The 25,279-nt window shown below is 31.7% G+C and overlaps 1 protein-coding gene across 1 annotated transcript; it reads left to right on the top strand.

Annotated features, from left to right (window-relative positions):
- The first annotated feature begins 2,504 nt into the window (after window positions 1-2,504).
- Window positions 2,505-16,136, top strand: LOC149900226 (uncharacterized). The gene is made up of 3 exons (XM_090113402.1): window positions 2,505-2,640; window positions 4,541-4,637; window positions 16,019-16,136. The coding sequence occupies exons 1-3, from the start codon at window positions 2,505-2,507 to the stop codon at window positions 16,134-16,136; spliced, it is 351 nt and encodes a 116-aa protein (XP_089969528.1).
- The last annotated feature ends 9,143 nt before the right edge of the window (window positions 16,137-25,279 follow it).

Raw genomic sequence — 25,279 nt, 5'->3', positions numbered from 1 at the left:
CTGAGTCCACAGAGCAAACTGGAGTCGAAGTGGAAAAGGGAACTGTAGAGCTGTTATTAATGTTAGATACACGAGTGCGAAAAGGATAGATATAGATTACATTACACAGCTTTTGTCGGTGTTATTAGTCAATGGCAGGTCATTGCGTCATCATTGATTGTTATTGTTTATTTTCGTCGTCAGGAACAATCTTTTGAATGTTACGAACGAAAATACTGATAGCAAAAAAGATCTATGCTATTCATCGACATTTAACTCGTATATTTCTCCCAGACTCAGTTATATTATTTTTTTAATTAGATATTTTTATTATATATGTCGTTGCCATATCGTAGATTTGTTCATTTCATGAAATGGCCAACATAGTTTAATCAGATCATTAAATCGTCAACGTTTCACGATTTGGTCATCGACATTTGGCCAGATCGTATAAAATATCTTAGAGAGTCCATAAAACATTAAAAAATTCAGAATATTTTAAGAACTTGTTTATTGTCATTTAAGTTAGTGCCGCGTTAGCGCCGGCGAATACCAGAAGCGAATGGTTTTTTCAATAGAAAACAGTTAGGTTAGGTTAGGTTAGACTTTAATAAACAACGAAGCGAATCGCTTTTTAAAAAAGAAACAAAAATGGTCGCATTTCGTGAAATGGCCATCCACGTTTGGCCAGATCGACGATCTGGCCAAATGTGGATGACCAAATCGTGAAACGTTGACGATTTAACGATCTGGCCAAACTAAATTGGCCATTTCATGAAATGAGCAAATCTACGATATGGCCATGACATATATATGATGAGGAGGGTATACACTATACAGGGTGTAATCGTTAAGTGTGCACAGGCGATTATTCCGTACACAGATTCCGTAACTATTGCAGATATCAAAAAACTTTAAACTGATATCGAAAGCCCTTTACCTAATGAGTAAAATGACAATAGTCAGGATAAAAAAGACCCTATATTTTTTTTTTATTTTTGGTATCGTAAGAATTTTGAAAATAATTTAAATTTTTTTCAAAATTGGTATAAAACGTTGTCGAAATCGAAAATTTTGACTTCGGAAACTTGACTGGCTGATACAAAGTTTCATCAAAATCCGTTTAGTAGTTAAGTACTGCATGTAACCCAGATAACTAGACTCCTACAGTTTTTTTTAATGTACAGTTAAGTAGATATCACTACCTAAATTTGTTTACTGCTAATTGATGAATATTTACTACGTCAATAACATCAATAAGCTTCCGCACTATCATGTAAATTTATTCAAATTCTCAAAATCTTCGTAAAAATAGAACTTGTAGAATGTGAAGAATGTTTTTAAACCTTTGATCACGACTATGAATACAAGTATTATTCAATCTAATCAAAGCATGCGACTTCAACATGAATAGTCCGCGAATTCGTGCGAACTAATTTTAGACGCGAGTGACAAATTGTTGTCGACTAGCGTATTCGCTTGTGATCACCCCAAATCTTAGTATAACACTGAAAACGTACAACTAATGTTGTATTGACTTCAAGAAGTTTGAATAGCTTTATTACAGTGTAAATATCGTGTTAAAAATGAGGGCGAGAGTCCGTAAAAGTGCTAGTTTTCAAGAGTGCCGTCATGTGAGCTCGGCCACCAGCGATGCCTCTACATCATCGAGTGCGTCTGAAAGCTCTGATACTCCATTGAAAAAGTAATTACATTTTAACTAATTCAAAGTAGGTTATCTCATAAATAATATAGTGAATAATCGCGTTATTCTTCTATAGATTAAGGAATCTTACATAAACTATCGGAAAGGTATAATTATGTAGATATATATAGTAATTAAACTTTCTGTAATCATGTGTATTCAAATTTTTATCGTCAGACGTCACATGTTTACCATCTCTACATATTTCAGAGGCTAATAGATAAATATTTACAGCAACGTGGATATTTTCTGTTAATCTTCTGTTTATTGCTTCTAAAGTATCTTTCTTTAAAAGAGTAGCAAAATATTTATGAATTACATGAAATTTGACGTACGGCAGTTGGCAGAACTTTTAACGAAATAGGTAAGCTTTTACGCACGCGATGAGTAGGTACGTTGTTTTTATAATTTTTAGTTTTATAAATATAATATTAAAAAAGGTTTTTCCTTTTTTAAACTTTAGTTTTATGATGGCACGTTATACAATAGGATTAATTCAAAGACAAAAGAATACTTATTTCTATTTACCTAAGCTCTGAGAATATACAATTTTCGTAGAAACAGCTGCAGTTGCGACACGTAATTTAATTTTTTCTCTTCGATTTCCAGTAGTTAGTTTCATTTATATTTTTATTAAATTGATACAAAATTTTGCAGTGCATAAAGTTTAAATCCAATTGAAAAGGATTAAATAAAAAAAAAAACAGAAAAACCTATTATTCGTAATTATTAAAGAGAAATTGTAGCAATGGATGATTTACAAAATTAAGTAATGTTTTGATATGTGATTAAATATTTTTTTCATGTATGATATAGTGAAATGTGGAATGTTAGATTTAATCGGCTGCTCCGGTCGGCGGTAGCCCGGCGCTGGTCGTACTTCAGGAAGCAATCAGGGCTGAGGGCCAGGGGCCGCTCCGTGTCTGACGCGGGCCTGTGTAGTGCTGTTGATAATGGTATGTAATATAATTTATGGAGTTTGATTTGAATAACTTTTATTCCACTATAGTCCGGGATACATCGCCCATTTTTGCAAGTGATTACTATCAAGCTAATTTTTCGTGAGTAGCTTTATTTTGATGAGATGCCCAATAATTTCATGTACGAAACTCTCGATTGTGGTAGCTTACAGAGGTAACAAGGATAAAAATTTTTGATTTGACGGTTCTCAAATATTTATTACGCAATTTGTAGGACAATACGTCTGTTGAATTAAATAAGTATTAAATAAGTGAAAATAAAAAAATCAGCTGGTTAGTAATCATTTATGATGACTTCGTTATCGATACACATTGGAAAGGGGGACTCTTTGATCAAACCATAGATTTTGTAGGACAAATATTTTTTCGAATAATTTAGATAATTATCTTGAGATTGAACAAAAAAAACATTCAGTTAGTAATTAATATTTGAGAACCATCAAATCAAAATATTTTATCCTTGTTTCCTCTGGTAGCTACCACAATCGAGAGTTTTGTACATGAAATTATTGGGCAAAATAAAGCTACTTACGAAAAATTAGCTTGATAGTAATCACTTGCAAAAATGGGCGATGTATCCCGGACTACTAAGTACTCATTATGCAAAGAATTAGAGCGCTCTATGATCGAAAAAAATGTTTTGCCTTGAGCAACTGTACACGATTGGTAACCCTAAATCTGCACATTTTATGGATAATTGAATGGATATTAATACTATCACTGGATAAAATTTATTAAAAAAATATAACCCGAAAAAATGTAGAAATTGAAAAAAAAAACTAAATTCCTGTCAATCAACACTTTTTTGGTTGGAATATGATACATAGTGAGCTAATAAAAAATATGATTTAATTATTTAGATCTATATCTATATATCAACACCAACCTCCGCATAGCACTATAGAGTGCTGGTTGGTGTTGAAAATGGTTATAGCATCATGTAGCGACGTTTAAGTTATTAACGAAAAACTAAAATAATTTTCTTTTTTTCGCACGAATGAGCATTATGAGTCACTAACTCACTAGCCCTGCATAGTTCCCGTTCCAGTGGGATTTCCGGGATAAAACCTATCCTAAGTGTTAATCTAAGTTACCCTCTATATGTGTGCTAAAGTTCATTGTAATCGGTTTAATAGTATTTGCGTGAAAGAGTAACAAACATAGGTACTTCCACCCTCACAAACTTTCACATAAATATAATATTAGCAGGATAGGATAGGATGCACTTTTGGAATTTCCAATTTACCTCATTAGTATGATTTTTCGCAATAGCGCCTATAACTAATTCTACTCTTTGATGAATGAACTTTTGATTGTTCGTAATTTCTCTTTATGAGGAACATAGCTTTTGACTGATTCAAACAGGAAAAATCACACAACAAAATTTTGGCTCAGAATCAATATTGCATATTCTACGAAAAAATAATTAAACCGTTACACATTTATACCTACATTTGTTGTTACATTGGAATAACTTTTTCTTTCTGAGAATACTGAAATAGGCCAATTGATGGAATTCTTTCTTGTATCTTGTACGTAGGTCCCATAACTCATTCGATTTCAATTATCAATAAGTACCTAATATTTAATATTTATACCTACGTTCGGTAAATATAGTTTCCTCAAGACATTGCGTGTGAAAATTTGAGTAAGTAAGTACTTAGAGATTTTGAGAATTGAATGATTTGATTATTCATAGTTAAATGTTAAATAATTTGAGTTTCTTGCCGACGCGACGCTCGGCTCTTCTGTGTTGAAGTGCTTTCCGAACCTCAATCTATATAAATAAAAAAAAAATTGGTTTAGATTTAATGTTTGTGTTTGAATGGTAGGTATACCTATATATGTAATTACCCTAATCATACTTTTATTCCAGATCTAAGTTATATGACCATGCCAGATATGTGCCAACGGCTCTCCTTACAAGCGCGTAGTGGATCGGCGCAATGCATTGTGCCATCTCTAATGTTAACGTAAGGATATATTCCTACATTTTAGATAAGCTCCCGACTTCATTCGCTTGCTTTAATATCCAGAGTCCAGACTATGCTAAATGTGTGTGTAATGTATCTTTGTAATATTCATACCAACCCCGTCAGCAGTTTAGCCATCCTCACAAACTTTCATACGTTTACATTTACATACGAGATACTTACATCTTTCTTTGCGGAATTTATATTATATTGACATAATTTATATTATAAATAGTCAGTTATCTGACTATTTATAATATAAATTATGTCGATTTGAATTACCTACTTACTTTGAAGAACTATTTCTTAATATGCCATTTTTGTTAGGTACCTAGTAGATGTTTATTGGCGTCAATGAGTTCTTCAGCTATTGATAGAGACATCAAATACATAGGTATAATTATATAAAATCACAGTTTAACATAAACTAAATAAATATTTACATAAACTCTTTATCTTAACAATAACCTTCATTTCTAAAAATAGCTACTTGTGTGGGTGCTTTCGCTAAAAGCATTTTAAAATTGAGAATTGGGACATAACTTATACAATGTCGACTTCCTGCTTAACCGTTACACGTTACACCTTTGAAGTTTGAATGGATAATATTATGTATATCTATTAGATTGAATTTATCTGGGTACTATCAACTAGGTATACCTATGAATGGAGTTACCTATTTTTATTCACCTATCTTAATGTACTTAACAACACAAACACTTTTAAAATAGTTTTTGTCTACCAGAAGGCGAACCCGGGACCCTTCGGCTTTAGCCCACAAGTCAATCTAACTAGGAGGCGATTTCTATTGAAATTAATTGTAATTTAAGCTATGCAAATATTTGTAACATCGAATTATGCTAAAATTCCTTATAAAAACTAAATTATAAAATAAAATCTACCACAAAAATCCTCGTTTTTTCAGCAATCAAAGGCCAAAATTTAAACATGTGATGTTAAAATCTCACCTTATCCTGCACATTGTATTGTTCTTCGAGATTGAATTATTGATCTGATCTTTGCCTTGACCCTTAAAAGAATGATACGACAGTAAATGTTGAATAATAAGAAGGCGTGTTCGATTGGTAATGAATTTTAATGATCGTCTTTTGAAAATATGAGCAGATAATATTTTATGACAAGACACGATACATAACATACCTAGGTAAGTAATATCTAACAGAAAATATTAACAATTTAAGTATAAAACTATTTTAACTTTATTCCAATGAAAAATGGACGAAAGAACATAATACATATATATATATATATATAATTAATACTTAATTTTTGCAACCATTTCTATAGGTAAAGCAAACAAGTTTTACTTACTTATTACTTACATGTACTTACCTATTGGCAGTTGAGAGACCAATGAGTTCGATTTATGCAACCAAAGTATGCAATTTCAAAGGGAAAAGAAATGTTTTTCCTCCCTCTTACCTCGAGTTTTATGTAGCATCTACCAAATCATTTCTTTCTTTCTTATCTTATATTTGATTTTAATGATTAAAATAATATGAATAAAGAAATCGCACTAGTGAAAATTACATTAATATAGTATTTACAGCATAATTTATTTATTTATTTATTTATTTATTTATTTATGTAAAGGTACCTTACAGCTAAACTTACACTAGGTATTACATTAACAATTCAATACGCCAATTAAAAGGTACACCAATAACAATACATAATACTGTGAGTGAGCAAAGTATAAAGATAAAGAACGATATTAACAATTACAAACCCTATATTATATATTATATATAATTATAGTTAAATAAAAAGGTAACAATAAACATGAGTGAGTACAAGTGCGATTGTAAGTGTGTGTGAGTGTGTGTGTGTGTGTGTGTGTGTGTGTGTGTGTGTTGTTTGTGAATTTCTTTACAAATTTTGGTCAATAAGCTGTAGTATTAGTTTTTTAAACTTAGAGCGAGATAATTGAAAGGGATCTGCCAAGGAGAATTTATTATTATAATTATTCGGAATTCTCAGAAAGGGTGAATGTTTGAGGTAATTAGTAGAGGTTGCTGGGACATTAAAGAGAGGCGTATGACGAGTACGTTGTGATGGCGCACGATATTGTAAGTATTCTAAAGCAACAGGAAAATCAAAGTTATTATTGACAATATCATACAATAACATAAGGTCGATTACATCTCTACGATCCTCCAAGGTATTGATTTTATAGTGAGAGCAAGCTTGTGAATAGGTTAAATCATGTTGTTTATTTTTATATTTCATTCTATTTACAAATACCTTTTGAAGCTTTTCCAATTTAGTTATATGACATTTATAACTTGGACGCCAAATAACGCTGGCAAACTCAAGAATACTACGTACATACGCGTAGTACAAAACTTTCAAACATGCCGAATCATCAAAGGGTTCCGCTTGCCTCAAAACAAATCCTAAATTTTTGTAGGCTTTTTGAGATATTAATTCAATGTGCATGCGGTAACTAAGTTTGTCGTCGAGGATCACACCTAGGTCCCTTACTGACGTAACGGATGGAATAATTTCGTTGCTAATTTTATAGTCAAAACATATAATTTTAGTAGCCTTATTTCGAGAAAAGGTTATTTTTTGGCATTTATTTGTGTTTACTGATATTTTGTTTAATTTATAATAATTGGTAAGCCTATTAAGATCGTCCTGAAGCAAGAGGCAGTCCTGAGGAGTTGAAATTTTTCTAAAAATTTTCTTGTCATCTGCATAAAGCAGAAATTTTGAATTTTTGAAACAAGTATCAATATCAAATAAATAAATGTTGTACAATAAGGGACCGAGGTGCGAGCCTTGGGGGACTCCGGAAGTGACATCAACAAAGTCAGATCTATAGCCTCCCAAGATAACAGACTGACTACGATTTCGAATGTACGATTCCAACCACCTAAGGAGATTCCCTCTGATGCCAACCGCGTATAGCTTGCGAATTAATATATTATAACTGACTCTATCGAATGCTTTCTCAAAATCCGTATAAAGCACGTCCACCTGCACTCCTTCATTCATGCTACTATTCACAAATTGTGTTAATTCTAATAAATTCGTTGTGACATTACGCGACTTAACAAAGCCATGTTGGTTGGAAGGGATGCAATTAATTGTTGAGCTATATAAGTGTTTATGTACAATTTTTTCTAACATTTTCGCAAATATGTTAAGTAAAGATATACCTCTGTAATTCGTTATTTCATTTTTAGATTCTTTTTTGTGTATGGGTATGATTAAAGCTTCCTTCCAGCATTTAGGAAAGACTCCTTCGTTTAAAGAACGCTGGAAGAGTAAACGTAAGGGTATAACTAAACTAGACTGACATTTTTTGACAAAAATTGCAGGTATTCCATCAGACCCAGCACCCTTCCGACCATCAAGCTCTCTGAATAATGCTTTTATTTCCTTGTCAGTAATCAATATAGAACAAATACAGTCGGCAAGATTTGACTCAACAATAGGATTCACAAGATCAGAAGAAACATCTGGTCGAAAAACAGATTGAAAGAAATCGCTAAATGCCGAACACATATCTTTTCCCGAAGTTAACATATGTCCACGATAAGACATACAACATGGATAGCTAGAATTCATACGTTTGTTCTTGATATAAGTCCAAAATTCCTTAGGAGAAGATTTAATAGAATTTTGACATCGTAAGAGATAATTTGAGTGTGCTTCTACTTTTAATTCTTTTACTCTAGCTCTGAGTAGTGAAAAGGTTGAATAATCGATAGGATTCTTGAATTTTTTCCATTTAGAGTGAAATTTAAATTTTTCTTTTATGATATTTATTAAAGCCGGAGTGTACCATTTAGGATAACGCCGACGCGAAGAAATACGAACTGAAGGCACGTATCTATCTATTAATGAGCTTAAAATAGTATAAAAATTACTGGTAGCATCATCAACTGAACCAGAATTTAAAATTTCATCCCAGTTAAATTTCCATAATTCTAAGTTGATAGCATCGTAATCCGCTTTAAAAAACTTTTTTATTCTACCAAACTGCGGTCGTAACGGCTTATTATTAATGTCGTAAATTGTAATGAATAGTGGACTATGATATCTATCCATGTTGATTAAGAAATTAGAAGTAATGCCCTGACAGTTAATACTTAAATTAGAAAAAACTAGATCCAAAATATTTCCACAACAGTTAGGTGTATTGTTAAACTGACCCATACCCATTAAATTAGTTAGATTTAAAAAACCCAAAGTGGCTTCTAAAAGATCTGAATTGCAATAATTGTTAATGTTGTAGTTAAATCTATCCACCCAAGAAATAAATGGTAAATTAAAATCACCAATAACTAAATAATTATCATTGGGGTAATTGTCATAAATTGAAAGCAACGTAGAACTGAGAGATCTTAAGAGATTAGGCAGATCTGACGAAGGAGGCAGGTAAGCGGCAACAATGTGAAGATCCACCTTACCCTCAAACGTCTCACACGACATTGAGAGCCATACACTTTCTACATTACCACACTGAACATTTTGAGTGATGAGAGCATTGTAATTTCTTTTAATGCAGATTAATACGCCACCGCCTTTCCTATTGTGTTCTCTATCGCATCTAAAAACCTCGTAGCGAGAATCGCAAATTTCCGAGTCTAAGATTCCGTCGCATAACCAACTTTCTGTGATTATAATTAGATCATAATTGTTCAACAAAATGTTTCTGTGCAACTCCGGTAATTTAGTACGTAAACCACGAGCGTTTTGATAATAAATTCTAATTATATCCTTATTTCTGGAAGCCATTGAAATAGAATGAAATAAACAAAATAACAAACGATCTCAATAAATGCAACTATATGATCAATTAAAACTTTAATTACAATAGAAACAAATAACTCGGTAATGTAAAACATATTGATTACTAACACGGCTTTTATTATAATATACGAATAATAACTAATTAAAAATTCGCGACAAAGAATTGCAAGATCGTTACAAAAAATATTAAAAGTCTCGCGGGCAGTTCTAAAAAATGTCGTCAAGGTCAATGTCCATTGCGCACGAACAGAGTAAATCAGCGGAGAGAAACCTTTTAAAGATCTGAAGTAAACATGGTTATGCAAAATTATGGAGTTATGAATAATTGATAATTGATCGAACAACACTTTAATATTAAAAACTGGAGTCAAATTAGGTCGATAAGTTAAATATGTATGAGATTTATGATTAGTTTTTAAGTGTAAATATAAGTTTGGATTTGTATAAAACTGTGAATATGTGTAATAAGAGGTAAGTTTTAACTTGTAAATTGTAAACAAAAACAAATAGAAAATTTCTACAATTTGGTATGTAAAAGTATGTTTAAATCTATTAGATAAATAAATAAAATTATTATAATATGTATGATTAATTTTTATGTGTAAATATGAGAGTGGATTTGTGTTAAGTTGTGAATATGTGTTATATAGGGTAAGTTCTAAAATTAAAATTTTAAACATAAACAAACAGAAATTTTCTACAATTTGGAATCTAAAAAATTTTTTAAATCATCTTCGGAAGATATAACTTTGGCTGGAGTCTTCTCGTTTGCGCGTATGTATATGGTACAGTTTTTAATCCATACGAACTTAATATTCCTCTCTTTGGCACGTTTTTTACATGTATTTAATAAAATTTTATTTGCCACGGTGAGGTGTTCGTTTATGAAGATCTTCAATGCGTTACCGGTAAAGCCGAGGTCATGCGACATAATACTCTTAGTTTTATTACACTTCTTGAAATTGCTTATTAATGTATCTTTAGTAAGTTTATCTCTTAATTTAGCGACAATTTTACGTGGGGAGTCCCTCTTCTCTCTGAATGACTGAACGCGAGTAATAAATTCAATGTCCTCCTTATTAAGATCACAATTAATAGCTGATGCCAAACGCAAAAAAACTTGAAGAAGATTTTCGTTTGATTCTTCAGGTATTCCAACTATTTCCACGTTCAAAAATCTACTTTTTTGTTCATTACGCTTGGATTCTCGTTCGAGAGATGTAACAGTCGTTTGAAGGTTGTTTATAATATCACGACTCTTTACTGAATCCACTTCATACTTTTGCAACCGTCCCTCGAAACCCTTAACTTGCGATTTCAACCTCTGGATATCTTCGTTCAATCTGTCTACTAAGGATAACTTAATGTCAATATCTTCGATTCTTTTATACATATCTTCAATAACATTGGGATTAATTTTGCTCGTTAAGTCATTAAGATCGTTTCTTAATTTTTCGACCTTATCAGGCAACGAAGAGAGAGTCGAGAGCATTTCCTCAATTCGGTTTAAAGAAAGTTGATATGAAGAAGGTTCTTCGCTGGGTTTAGCGACTTCACCAGATGCAGCTAAATTTCTACACTCCGAACAACACCACGCACTCTGTCTTTCGCACCCGAGCCTACGCCAGCCGATTTCCGTTAAAGTAGCACAATGAAAATGATATGAGGAACGGCAGCTCGAACAAAATGCTCCATCAGACACTAATTCGCTACAACGTTTGCAATTCATGCCGAAGGTTGTAAGCACAGGCGACAATAGAACGTCGTACAAAGCTAAATACGTTCACTTATTTCGCGTAAAGTCTCTTAGCATGAATAGCTCGAAGTCGCAACCGTCGGGCACTACGATCCGCGAAACCAGAGTTCAAATCCAAAGCGGGCAAAAAATATTTTTAATTTTAAGCACAATCTTAGAAACACGGACGGAATGTCTTGCCACACACAGAACTAAATTCAAACTGTAATGCATAATAAACACAAGTAATAAATAAAATGGTCAAAAATTAAAATAGACTAAAAGAACATTATTTTGTGGTACCATACCACTCCCACTTACATTCCGATTCATGTTATGTCACCACTCAACATATCTGCGCCTAAGGTAATACTGTAAGGTAATTTTAGAAATTATTTTATTAGTAGTAGCACAGACTAATAATAATATACTATGGTAGTAGTAGTAGTATTATCTATCGATGACCCCTCGTTGATTTGTTTTGTTTGGTGTGGCTTAAGAATCAAATAAAGAAGTAATCAAATATCTAGTTAAGTACATAAGTCACACATTAACTATCACGATGCTTATTATTATAATATAAGAAGACACTGTATGATACACACTAGAAAAAATAGAAAATTCATTTTTTTATTTTGGGAATTTAAATAAAGATATTTGCTGATTTACCATTTTCTACCTGTTTCACCTCGATAGCTTATACATTGTAAAATATGAAATCCATAGCTCTACATTTATAAATACATCGGAAATAAAGGTTTTTTAATGAGGTGATCACATAAAGTTTGATGATTTACCATCTGTCACCTGTTTCACCTCGATATAGTAGATCTAAATCCTGAAACATGAAATTCATAACCCTACATTTATATTTGGAAATTAGACCGGGAGATACTGACACAAAATTTCGAGTCATTTGTAACAGGATGGCGGTTCTACAGGGTTCTTAGTACGCAATGACAAAAAGAAAAATGATGGTGTGAACGCTGGTACCGGCGGCTTAGTCGCGTGGGCGTTAGTCGAACTCGTCGGAAAATAGCGAAAGTCAAACGATTTGTAACAGTATGGCACTTATTTTTCCTGGAAGTTTGAGGATCAAAGAATATAAATACAAAATTTCAAAGATCTAGGTGTTGGAAATCTTCACTTATATAAATTAATACTAAATTAATTTTTCAAGTATGACAGCACTTTTTCCCCCTACTAGAAGTATGGCAAATATAATAATGGTCACATTTTATCAAATACTCTCCAAAAATCCAAATGCAATACTGGTACAAAAAGTTTGGCGAAATAAATTTTTTTTGCAGATTTTCGGCGGTATGGCGACCATTTGGAATCGTCCGAAAAGTATGGCATGGCGATTTTCGTAAATGGCTGCACGACGATGGTTACCTGTGCAAAAGTTAGCCTGGTACAAATGGTTGAATAATTGTTTTATTTAAATCAACATATTCGCATCGGTATGGCGGGCTGTAAGTCACACCGGAAAAGTATGGCATGACACTACCGCCTACTTCTTTTTTATGGGCTATCGGTAAATACTAAAATTTTTGTGTTACAAATCGTTTGACTTTCGCTATTTTTCCGACGAGTTCGGCTAACGCCCACGCGACTAAACCACCGATACCAGTGATCACACCATCATTTTTCTTTTTATCATTGCGTACTAAGACCCCTGTAGAACCGCCATCCTGTTACAAATGACTCGAAATTTTGTGTCAGTATCTCCCGGTCTAAATTATTTAATTTTTCTTATCGAATATACGTCAAGAGCTAGACGTACTGTACTTGATAGTTGATACCGAACAAAGCAAGAGCAAATTTCTTATAATACATATATTATACAGTCCCAGCTCTGAGGTAGAGTGGTTGGAGAGGCTCTAGGCGTAACGGGCGCTTAAATGTATACTTACCGCAAGTGTTGTTTATGAAAACATCTAGTCGTTTGATTGTTATCGACGAATTTGGTTCATAGATTTTGTAAAATAGCAAAAATGTCAGGAAATTGCAATTTGCAATCACACAAGGTATAAAATATGTTAAAATATGGTAAACAAAACATTTTATTTTTTTATTGCATAAGTAAATTGCTCCACAAAATATCTTCCCCTTATTTTACTCCAGATCATGTAAAATTGTCGTAATATTAATATCGTCAATAGATGCGCATATTCTAGTTTTTCATTCCTTGCACTATGCTGTTCTCTTCCCTAAGTTGGGGAACTTTCCAATTTCCAACAATACGAAAATCAAATTGCCGCCATTTTGCTCGCTGTACATATGATTGCAATCAATAATATGCGCAATGCACCACGGCGCATGTTTCTCTAGGTCTAGGGGTGCTGCAAACAAATTTAAGTTTAAAATATACTCATTGAAGGCTTATTATTCAAACGTCGGCTCCTTACCCAGATGATGTCCACGATTTGTAGGGGATCGTAACAGTATGGTGTGTGATATTGTGAGCGAAAATATACGGAAAATAATGGTGATAGTCAATGAAAATCCATAATACCACGTTTTTTTAGAATTACATGCGTATTCCTTAGTCGAGTGAAGTGAGGATAGTGTGATTGTTGACCTTATAGTTAAATAATCGTTTCGTTCAAGGATTTTAATTCATAAAAATAAGTTCTTAAGTAATCGGTTACCATCATCAAATTAATGAGGAAAAATATACACATAAATTCAGGTGTTTGCTATATTTCGAATGGAGAATTTCTAAATTAAATTACATTGCACTCTTTCATTGCGTATTAGGTTATATAAATAAGTGTAAATTTAATCAAGTGAACTGTTTTATTATAAAGCAGCGTAGGTGTTAAATCTCTACTCTGTTACGTAGTAGGTGTAAGCAGTGTTATTATGGTTTAAATATTATAACCTACTTAAAATGAATATTATCTCGATAAAGTCTGAATAGTGTCTATATCGGTATAATCCTATGAACTTGTAAGTCATCGAACGTGTTACAAGTCCACATTGTTTGGCTAAACTCGGACAAACCTGGAAGTATTCAGTTATCATCATATGTTTTTGAAGAATAGTGTCATGTTATTAAATTAATTAATCCCTATATCATGTCAATCCTGGATTATGGTTTTCTGTGCCAATAATATAAGTTTAAATCATTAAATTTCGTGCTATAAAAGTGTACATAAAATATCAAGTCATTAGTCGCTTGAAGAGAATATTTCGGTAAGTGTAGCAAAAATTAAAGAAGTCATTTTGATATTCAGATTTAAATTATGAATTAGTAGTTCTATTTATCCCTAGAATTTGAATGAAAATTAAAGTCCTATTTAATTCCTCTCCTGAAAGCATTTTCATCAAGACCTAATGATAGCATAATTTTAGATAATCCATGGAAATGATTACATCCGTAATTAAAATATTATCACTATTCTCATCCAAATTGGTTAAACATAGTACACAATCAAAAATAACTGAAATAAAAAATTGCCCAAGTATGATACGTACAAAATTAGATTACCAATAGCCCTGCAACCTTAAAGCCATAACAATGCTACACAGATGAAAATCATTTGCATGAAACGTGTTAACGATATTATAAAATGTCCTTATATTAACATGATTATACCTATATATGAGTGCATAGAGCTTAGCGTACAAAATTTTTAGGTAATCGGCATGGAGTTCGCCAGGTTCATATACCATCTAGTAATCGAGAATTAGCGCCTGCTTGCAGCTTTTCAGAGCTTAAAATGCCAAGGTACTGAATATATGCAAGCACTTCTCTTTCACATTATAATAATTATACTTATAGGCTTTGTATTATGTAAGGTTTTAGGAGCACGTATTTTGGGTGTATTTATTTATCGTTTATTTGCCTGTTCAAAATCTTGTTGTTTTTAATGTCTGGTGCATGGTTTATTATTTTTGCGGCTTTATTGCAAAAAGAAGGAATTATTAAATGTAATTTCTTAATACCACATTCAAATACTTATGTCAAACATTATTTTTGGAATAAAGCCTTATCCTATAATCTTATCCTATCTTTTATTTAAGGTAAGTTTAATCTCAAATAAATATTATGTATGTTTTGTAAGGTAAGTAGATAATATATTATGTATATTAAGGTAGATAAGAAAACGCTTATATTATTATCAATAAAGCTTCTGCTTTTTATTTAAATAATTATTGATGTACCTAGTACATAAATTTAAACTACTTATTTTTTTTTATTTATATTCGTATTTGATGTGATAATATATTCTATCGCTTAACTAACTAAATTAGAATACCTCTTTAAACATATTGAATAAAATTAAAAGTTTTTTATTTTTAATACCGTTATTTTTTTTGTAAATCAGTCTAAACTCTAAAGTAGGTACGAGTTTACGTAACCAAATCTCTAAAAAAGCTTTGCGTGTCGCTATCTTTTCAATTTCGTTTCATGTACGCAAGATAATAACATAAACTAACAATTCCGCTGATTTCCCAGTCATAAAATGTTATGCTAATATAAACTTCTATTGGGTAAATATTTATTTTCAATGCCGAATATTTTTTACAAGCTTAATAATTATATTTTTACATGTTTGAAGTTTTCGACGATCTTATCCGATATCCAAATAGTTAGGAACAAAATAATAAATATCTATTAGTAATAAATTATCTATTAGACTTCCCAAAACAGATATTATTCAGTCACAAATAGATTATGACGATTTGTCCAATAATCAAAACGAAACAATTATCTTTACAGACTACAACTACTACGTGAAAAACACTGTACTCTTTGCAAACACACATTATTCTAATTTATGTCTATATATGTATATATATTATTTATATCTATGTAAAAGTACCTAATCAATATTATAATATATCATAGGTCGGCTGGTGGGTCCGGCAGTTCGCACGGCCTCGAGGAGGCGTCCGACGGCAGCGACGCCGACCGACCGCGCCGACACCATCTACGGGTACCCTCCACTGTTTACCCGGGACAGTAAGTTTTATTCTATACTTATAGCTAAGACTTGTATTATAAAGCTGAAGAGATTGACATTGAAGAACAATAAGCAACTATACTCACCATCGTTCAAAAGTTGTCCGAAGCCAAACTCTGCCTTCGCGTGTGTTAGGCAGTTTTCTAATGAGCGTAGACTTTGAACGTGCCACGAATCAGGGTGTTAATTTGAATGAAGGTTTTATACAACTACGGTATTTTTTTAACTAACCTTTCAAATTAGCCCATTAGGGCTTTTACATCCACATTACATCTGTAGTGAATTTAGTATCTATCTCTCTATATATCTAGATTTGTCTAGAAAAAAAACACACATATTATAATACAGATTAATATAAAGAACTTCAAAAATATGAGTAATTTTGGTCGCAAATCAAAAAATTAACATAGTATGAAACTAATAATTAGCAAGCAGGTTACTGATAAAAAAATTTTAAAACTCGGATAAATATTTTTTTGCGTTTATCAAAAGCAAACACATAATTATTCAGTCTTACGTAATGGTGTGTTAAATACCACAATGTCGTGCATAATATACTACCACAGTATTACCATTATTTCCTACAGTAAGGAATCGCCTTTGATGTCGCGCGATGCCGCCGCCAGCGTAGGTAATTACGCTGCAACACGAAAATACGCTAGGGTTGCAACAAATGGGAAATAAAACAATTGTGATTATTAATATTATGATGAAATCTTTATTCATATTTACATTCAAAATAATTGCGATTATTAAATCTGATGTAATTATTTGTTCATAAATATATAATTACAGATATTGCACTGCTAAATATTATTTACGTGGACACTTTATTTTTGGATGTTCTTAATTGTATATTATAACATTTAACTAAGTAATGCATTCGCATTGGGATGTACAATCTGATTAGAAAATAATGAGGACAGCATATACATAGCTTTGATTTTAATTCAACAGATACAATTAATACAATCTTTCTGAAATATTGTTTCCTTCTGGGATTTCAATGTAGATTTACATCCGTAAACCGAACAGTTTGTGCGCGCCATAATAGAATATGTAAGTACCTACCTATGTATAATAAAATTATTACACAAAAAATACGACTGCGTCATCCTTTCGCGCTAGGTAAAGCAAACTAAGCGTGTTTGCTTTACGCGGCCCGCGTCGCCCGACCCCCGCCAGTTCCCCTCCGTTTCTCTGCACAAGTACATTCGTCGCACTACTGTAGGAAATAATGGTAATACTGTGATACTACTTTACGGGTACGTTTATCAAATGAAGGCGAATGAAATTATAATTTAATGCATGTCGTTTTGGTAGAGGTAACACGATCGCAGTAAAATTTGCTAACAATTGTTATTGAACACCTTATCACTGAACTATAAATTGCGTGTTAAACGATTTTATTTTCTAGAAATAATTTATGAAATACCTATTGTTTAATAATAATTAGTAAGTAATTAGATAGTTTAGTAAATAATGCGTAATAAATTAAAGTACCAAATTATAGTCCACGCAATGTATTTTTTTTATAATTTTATAATTATCCTGTGAGTAGATACATATAAATATATAGATTTATAAAGTATAATATTTTTTCTACAATACGTATCACGTCACAAGCACAGATTAGAGAATAGTTACTTCGTAATCACAAGTGTGATGACCGGTCAAAGGATGCACCATTGATAATACTTCTCCCGCTAAGATATAAAGTACTGAAAACAATACAGTGTTGTATGAATTCTCTGGCTTTGTTCCAACCCTCCCACCCTGTCTTTGTAAGCAACTAATTGCGTCTAGCCAGTAGTGTACAGTGTACTATCGCCATTTATTTTATAGATAATACCAGAATATCAACACGCTCATGTTATTGGCCAACACCTGTTGATATTTGCTTGTCTATTGAATATCTAATACATATATGGATATTCTGTGCAAATAAATAATTTGGGGGTCTGTTTGTCCTGTCTTAATACAAGTAAATTTATGTTTAAAATAAGTGTTATTTTATTAAAAGTTTACTTGACTAATTTTATGTAGAAAACTAGATTTCCGCCCGCGGCTTCGCCCGCGTTTTCAAAGGAAAACCCGCATAGTTCCCGTTCCCGTGGGATTTCCGGGATAAAACCTATCCTATGTGTTAATCCAAGTTACCCTCTATATGTGTGCTAAATTTCATTGTAATCGGTTCAGTAGTTTTTACGTGAAAGAGTAACAAACATCCATACATCCATACATCCATACATCCTTACAAACTTTCGCCTTTATAATAGTATTAAGATGTGTTTGTCAACCCCGATAGATTTTTGCCGATATATTTTCATTGAGCGGTGTCAAAATCGCAAACTATCGCTAGTTGATCAAACCCTATGGAAAAGGTGTGAATATTGCATTATTTAGTTTTCCAAATTTGATGCATAAATGCTCCAAATAACCCGTTACGATGATTGACGGTTATTATGGAATAGGGTCGGTTTGATTTGAAATTTGGCGCAAGATAAAGGTCAATATCCTATGTTACTATCGAACTATCCCAAGAATACATAACGGTTTACATTATTATAGCCTAGAATTTTATATAGAGTCTACTTTTTATAGCAAAACGCTAGTTTAGTGTAAAAATATAAATTGGACACTAAAGTTTTAGTACATAGAATAGTCAATAGACATTACGTAAGTAACTACCTATACAAATTATCATTTTTATATCTCCAGAGTATACCTACGTAATAGTAATAAAAACATTTATTTTAGCAAACACGCAAAAAATAAACAATATCTTAATTAAATACAATAGTAATTGTGTTCATGACGCAAATTACGACTTTTATTCTTTTACAAAAATCTTAAATGGCACTACATTTAGTGATACCTTTACAGATCTCAATAAATGTTAGGTTTAACAAATTTAATATTATAAATCAAGTTTAAAATGTTATCAAGGGTGTACCGGAATAAAGAATAATGAATAAACGAACAAGAAAATCAATAAAGGAACTATTAACTTTCGTATTAATAAATTGATCTTCCTTAGATAGACTTGGGCAAGTGTTTTTCGTGTGTCTTTCGTATTCTATTCGGTTATTAACGGATTTTTTTTTATTGTCTTTCCGACTTGAATAATACAATGGCGACCGTATGACTAGAATGCGAATAGTGATATTAATTATTCATCAACAGTACCTACTAGCGTACTTTGGGGACCACCAAAGGATTATATGCGAAACGGACAGTTGATTTTTATGTAACAATAACCGATTCCTTTTTAGTTTTTGACTCGTGTTGAGAAGCAATAAATCTATTCAATAAATGTATCCCTTGACAAGATAACGAATAAATCAGTTTTCTGTTTCGTTCTACCATGGACCCAATATTATTGGGTCCATGGTTCTACTGAATACAAAATATAATATCATTTACGAGCACAGTATATTTTGTACCTAATTGAAATCATGTTTTTAAATGATGTATTTGAAAAAAAGTACTTTGTTATTGTTTAAAAAATTATATCATTTGTTTTCATTAAACTTATAGATAATACAGCCCGGTTATATTGTGGTACCTAATTAAATTTGAATACTTTTTGAAGATAAACTTTTATCTAAAAAATTTATGACTTGTAAATAGAGATGTACACGTAATTAAGCCTTAAAACTCCAGGTAATTGCAAAAAGAAAATTATATGGCCAGTTGCTTTGTTATAAATTACTTTCTTATGCAAATTTAAATAATCCCACATATTGAATAGACAACGAATAATATGAATACCTCAAATTATGCTATTATAATATAATTAATGCGTTGTTCGTTAAATAATAATTAATATTACGTATTGTATATGTATTATGCAAAGGAACAATTTTGCTCCGAATAAATTTGGTTTGCCTTGTGTTGCGAGGCTACTTACTATGCGATAGAAGATAACGTACCTATTACGTAAAAATATTATAATAACGCCTGCTGTTCAAAAGGTTATCTGAAACAATTGTAATTATTTGCAGGAATGTAGTACTCAGTTTTAGGTAGAACACACGGATCTTTATTTATTCGGTCGTATATCTCAATGCAAATAAGAAACGAATGCGCGCGATAAGAAAGAAATAATAACGCTAGTGTTATGCCGACTATGCGGCGTTTTGATCGTGATACATGAAGTAATTACTAAAGAAAATGTAATTTTATTTGAGTTCGTATTCCCACAGTACGGAAAACTGCGAGCTATTTCTACGCTGTTCCTTGTTATTCCAATTTTCGTGTCTGCGTTGCATTTGTTGTACGGGGAGATTCTATCTGACTATAATGGTGTTTTGTTAAAAAATGGATAGTGATGTGTTCATAGAATCATCTTTACCCCTACCCCGGACACGACTGAAATGGCTGTTACGCCGGGAAAGCCTTCCCATAGCAACTATACGAAAAGCCTGGCTCAAAAGTAGAACGAGCATATCACCAGAAAGTTGGCGGAGACGGTAATTTTTATTTAAATTACATTGTTGATTTAACCTCTAACTTCATTTTTAATGATAAATGGATAATCAGGAAACACTCCATATCAGTGCCTATTTTGCTTTATCTCCTATTTTTTGTAAATTAAGGTTTATGACCGTACGAAAACAAATGTAGGAACTTATACCTATCAATATTTTATTTCAGGTTTGTAACTTGAAAATGTATTTTTTTAATGAACTACGGAAATGTGAGTCTTAAAATATTTGTGTAAGTAATCAAAAAAATACTACAAAATATAATTAATATCAAATAGGTACTTACCTTTATGACGAAGATATTACCTAATTATAAAGTATAATATCAATTAGTAGGTAAGTAGGAACATCTTACCCAAAATTCCTTGTACATAGGTAGGAGAAATCCAAGTACATACCTATATCCTGTAACTAATTCGTACTAATTGTAAGTAAACACAAACATTCGTGTCATGATATATACTACAAACATCTACAAATTACAATGAGCTAAATATCACGTCGGCCATGAAATTATGCAACACCTTGATACATATACTTGACTTCCACTAAATTGTAAACTTTCTGCTAACAGATAACACTATCTGTTATCACCTCTCAATTTGCGAAAAACAAGAAAGATTTACGAAACAAATAGATACGATAACTCTGATTTATACGACTTACATAACAAAAAATAACCTACTTGAATGAATCAAATAATATTTTGATAGATACTGTACATACCGTGTACTCATTACAAAAAGCTCTTGCCACGCAATTTATCCAATTTCCTACACTGGTCTGTGTATGATTTCATCCTTTCACCTTGTTTAGGACAAACACCTGTTTTAGTGAAAGACTTACGCACTCTGATTAGAAAAAAAATGAATTTAAAAAATGTTATGGCAGTTTTTAATAAGAGCGCGAACGGCGAATATCAATCCCTGGAATTTCTGAATGCCTTCTAGAAGTTTTCAAATTTTACTACAGATTCATAATAATTTTATTTCCTAGAAAAAGTCAAATTGACAGTTTTAAACTGTGGTTTTAAACGTTCTAAAAAACGAAACAACTCAGAAAGTAAATTTTTTTTCTGTTATGGCAAGTAGGCTATTTAAAAGATAGAGAACCCTAAGAGAGAACCTCATAGAGAACTCTATTATTTTTAAAACTTTTTTCAACAGATAAAAAAGGACACACGTATTTTTTTCTTGTGATCGTCGATCGAACGTATTTGGATGAGACTGAACTATTTGCCAGTGTCAAGTTTTAAATTTTATTATAATTGAAGTTAATTCTTATTAATTAATACTTATATTGAATTGATGTGGCGAAAAACAATAAATACGAAGTTATAGATAAAATAATAAATGTTTTACGATTTAAATTATCTACGGCACGAGTGCATGATTTTTTCATAAAATTAGTTTTAATAACTGATTGCATTATAAATCCATAATTATTATTGCATTGATTTTAATGAACTTAAAAATAATTTCTCATCGATTAATAATAAAAAAAGGTATTAATATACCTAGGTACTTAGTTACCTTAACTCTTAATTAATTAATTTTAATTATTACTGAATTTTTAATTTTTAATTAGCAATCTCGAGATGATCGGCTATCGCCTATCATACCAGGAACTCATAATGTTAGATGCCTGAATATCCATTTCAATAAATTAGGTTACAAGTGTTTACGAGGTCTTTGCCCGGTATTAATCGGCGCAGTTTCACATGTAACCTGAATAATGTTTTGCTCCAGCGGGAGTAGTGCCAAAATTTATGTCGATGACAAACAAACAGTTGATAGTTGATCTTACAACGTTCGTTTAGATATAACTACATAATATAGTGCCAACCATAACTGCGTTGAGTAAAGAAGGATTACTTATAACGTATTTTTGGTGGTGACATCACTGTTTTTATTTCTTCCAAAATATAACTATTGTTATTGCATTATTAATGTTTATGTTAATGACGTCATGTTTTTTATTTCAATTTTCAATACACAAAATGAATTGTGACTACAATAGCAAAATGGTATTAATGATTTACACAATTTGTACATTTGAAAGAATTGCAAATTGATTTTCGTTATTTTAAAGGCATTCATCACTACATAGTATAAAACAAAGTCGCTTTCTCTGTCCCTATGTCCCTATGTATGCTTAAATCTTTAAAACTACGCAACGGATTTTGATGCGTTTTTTTTAATAGATAGAGTGATTCAAGAGGAAGGTTTTAGTATATAATTTATTATGTTTTAGACAAGGCGGGCGAAGCCGCGGGCGGAAAGCTAGTAGATTATATATAAACTAAAAAGTCATTGTAACTACACTTTCAAGGTGACCAAAGACATAATATGATTTGAAAACATATAATATGTGGGTATACATAAAAAATAAGCAGCCGGATTGGCGATGGATGTGTAATTAAAATATATACTCTACTTATAAAAGGTAGAAAAAAAAACCTGTCAACAACTTTTGGGGGAATACATTATGCGCAATAGTTTAGACTTTAGAGCATCTTTAGAGTAAAAATAGATGTAAGTGCGTAAATTTTTCCAGCTATTACAATTATTTGAATCATCTAACGATAGTTTAAGCGATGACTGAAACGTGTTCTTGTAAGTGATGTTATCATGTTATGTTGGTGCAAAGTTGACAGGTTATTTAGCTTCCTGGAAGCGAACTATTTCGCATCGTTTGATGTATGATCTTGTACAAGGAAGAAATTTGACGCATCAGATGTTACTATTAAGTGTAAACAAACATTCACTGTTTACATCTTTGAAAATGTTCGGCTACGTGCATTTCTCTATACATAAAACTCGGTATGATGGCTAATGTTTGCGTGTGTTTTTAAAACCACATATTATTTTATGCTCTCATTAAATCTTACTGTACATAATATTTCCAGTCTTCAGATATTGCTAATGGGCGGTGATGATAGCTAACCACAAAAAAAAAAATATTCTATGTACTAAAATTTACTTGACCACCATATTACCATATAATTATTTGTGTCGACGTTTAAAAATACAGAAAAAAGTAAACGTAGGTATATTTTTTTGGAAATATGTACGTATTATTGCATAATCCTTTTTTGTAAGAATTGAATTTGATCATACATTATTATGATATTTTAATATTGTATAAGTATGTACTATGTACCTACTCAAATATTGTTTTTGTGGCATTTTCGACGTTCTCATAGCTTGAATATATTCCAAAACCCAAAAAAATTTAAAACAATTAACAATCATATTATTTAAAGTATCATTTATGTATTTTTAGTGTTCAAAAGTGGTACGATCTAAGTAGGTACCTCTACCGAGTACCGACCGACCATTTTATAAAGCGTTGCAATGTTTGCATTATCAGGGTTCCTGGTTACCCTGGTGATCCCACTTTTGTATTCCCTTCTTTTCCATAGTGTTATTGATCGTGTTAAACGTGATTGTATTAAAGTGTCCTGTTAGGTTTCTAAACTTCTTGATAAGTTTGATAGAATGTACCTATTAAACTTTAGTATCTAAAGCTTTTTCAAAAACAGACAATGATCCATATCGCAGATCATCAGATATATATGCATATGCAAGCAGAACTAAGGAGACCATTAATAAATCCAATTAGGTATTTCATACAGTGTTTATAAGTTTAAAAATAACGGTCGTTAATCTAGGGTCATTGCGCTGGTTTTCGTCCAGTTATGGGAGTTGCCAACTTTGTGATGCGAAATAAATATTTTGGAGCACCCTTCCTTAAACATATGTATAATATTTTTATTTAGTCCTTATATAGTCTTCTTTAAGATTATATTAAGTGAAAATAAATCATTTTGACGTATCTTTTTATTTAAATTATTTTCTGCAAAAGTAGGGTAAATGCTAGTTTTCGTCCAAAAAAACTGGTTTTCGTCCTAGTGTAAGCTAGTTTTCGACCACCGTGTAGAAAAAGGAGGGTAGGTCAACTATTAAGTTAAAAACCAATTACAGGTAAATATATACTTTTATTTAATCAACATTACAATTTCTCACTACCTTACAGGTTTAGTTTTACTAATAATAATCAATATAACTAGTCAACACTGAGATCTATGTAGCACTTGGCAGTCTTTATATGCGTTAGTGATGACTGTTTAATCATTCGTAATAAAGAAAGGAATGCGTTACTTACAATGTAAATGAATAAAGTAATAATTATAGGACTGAGAAATTACATCAAAAAACAGAAATATTCATTCTAATACTTTGTTTATCAAATGAAACGTACTATATTAAACACAGCCATAATAATACGTTTTAGCTACTAAAATAAACTATACTATACCTTACTGAACTATGCATTATTGTCTTACTGATGCCTTTATTAAAGATTCTTCAGTGTACGTAGCGTTTTTTTTCTAGCTTTCTTAGACTCCTTCGAGGCCATCTAAAAACAATAAGATCTTTCTTAGGATACGTTGAGTAAGTAGAATAAAAAAATATTGCATTGGCAAAACAGACCTAGAATAAAAGATGATACTCAAGTGAATGATAATCAAGAAAAATACAGTGTATTATGTCTGACCTACCGGCTACCCCCATTTATGCCACGAATAATTGACTCTACTTCACATAAGGAGAATGATACATGACTGAATGAATGACAATATTAGGTACCTAC

The sequence above is a fragment of the Colias eurytheme genome, chromosome 19 (genome assembly GCF_061535395.1).
Source record: "Colias eurytheme isolate Ceu_HAF_F1 chromosome 19, ilColEury1 Martin Lab GWU primary, whole genome shotgun sequence".
In the NCBI taxonomy this organism is placed as follows: domain Eukaryota; kingdom Metazoa; phylum Arthropoda; class Insecta; order Lepidoptera; family Pieridae; genus Colias; species Colias eurytheme.
Note: the sequence above shows the minus strand (reverse complement) of the source record. Positions and strands in the feature narration are given on the sequence as shown.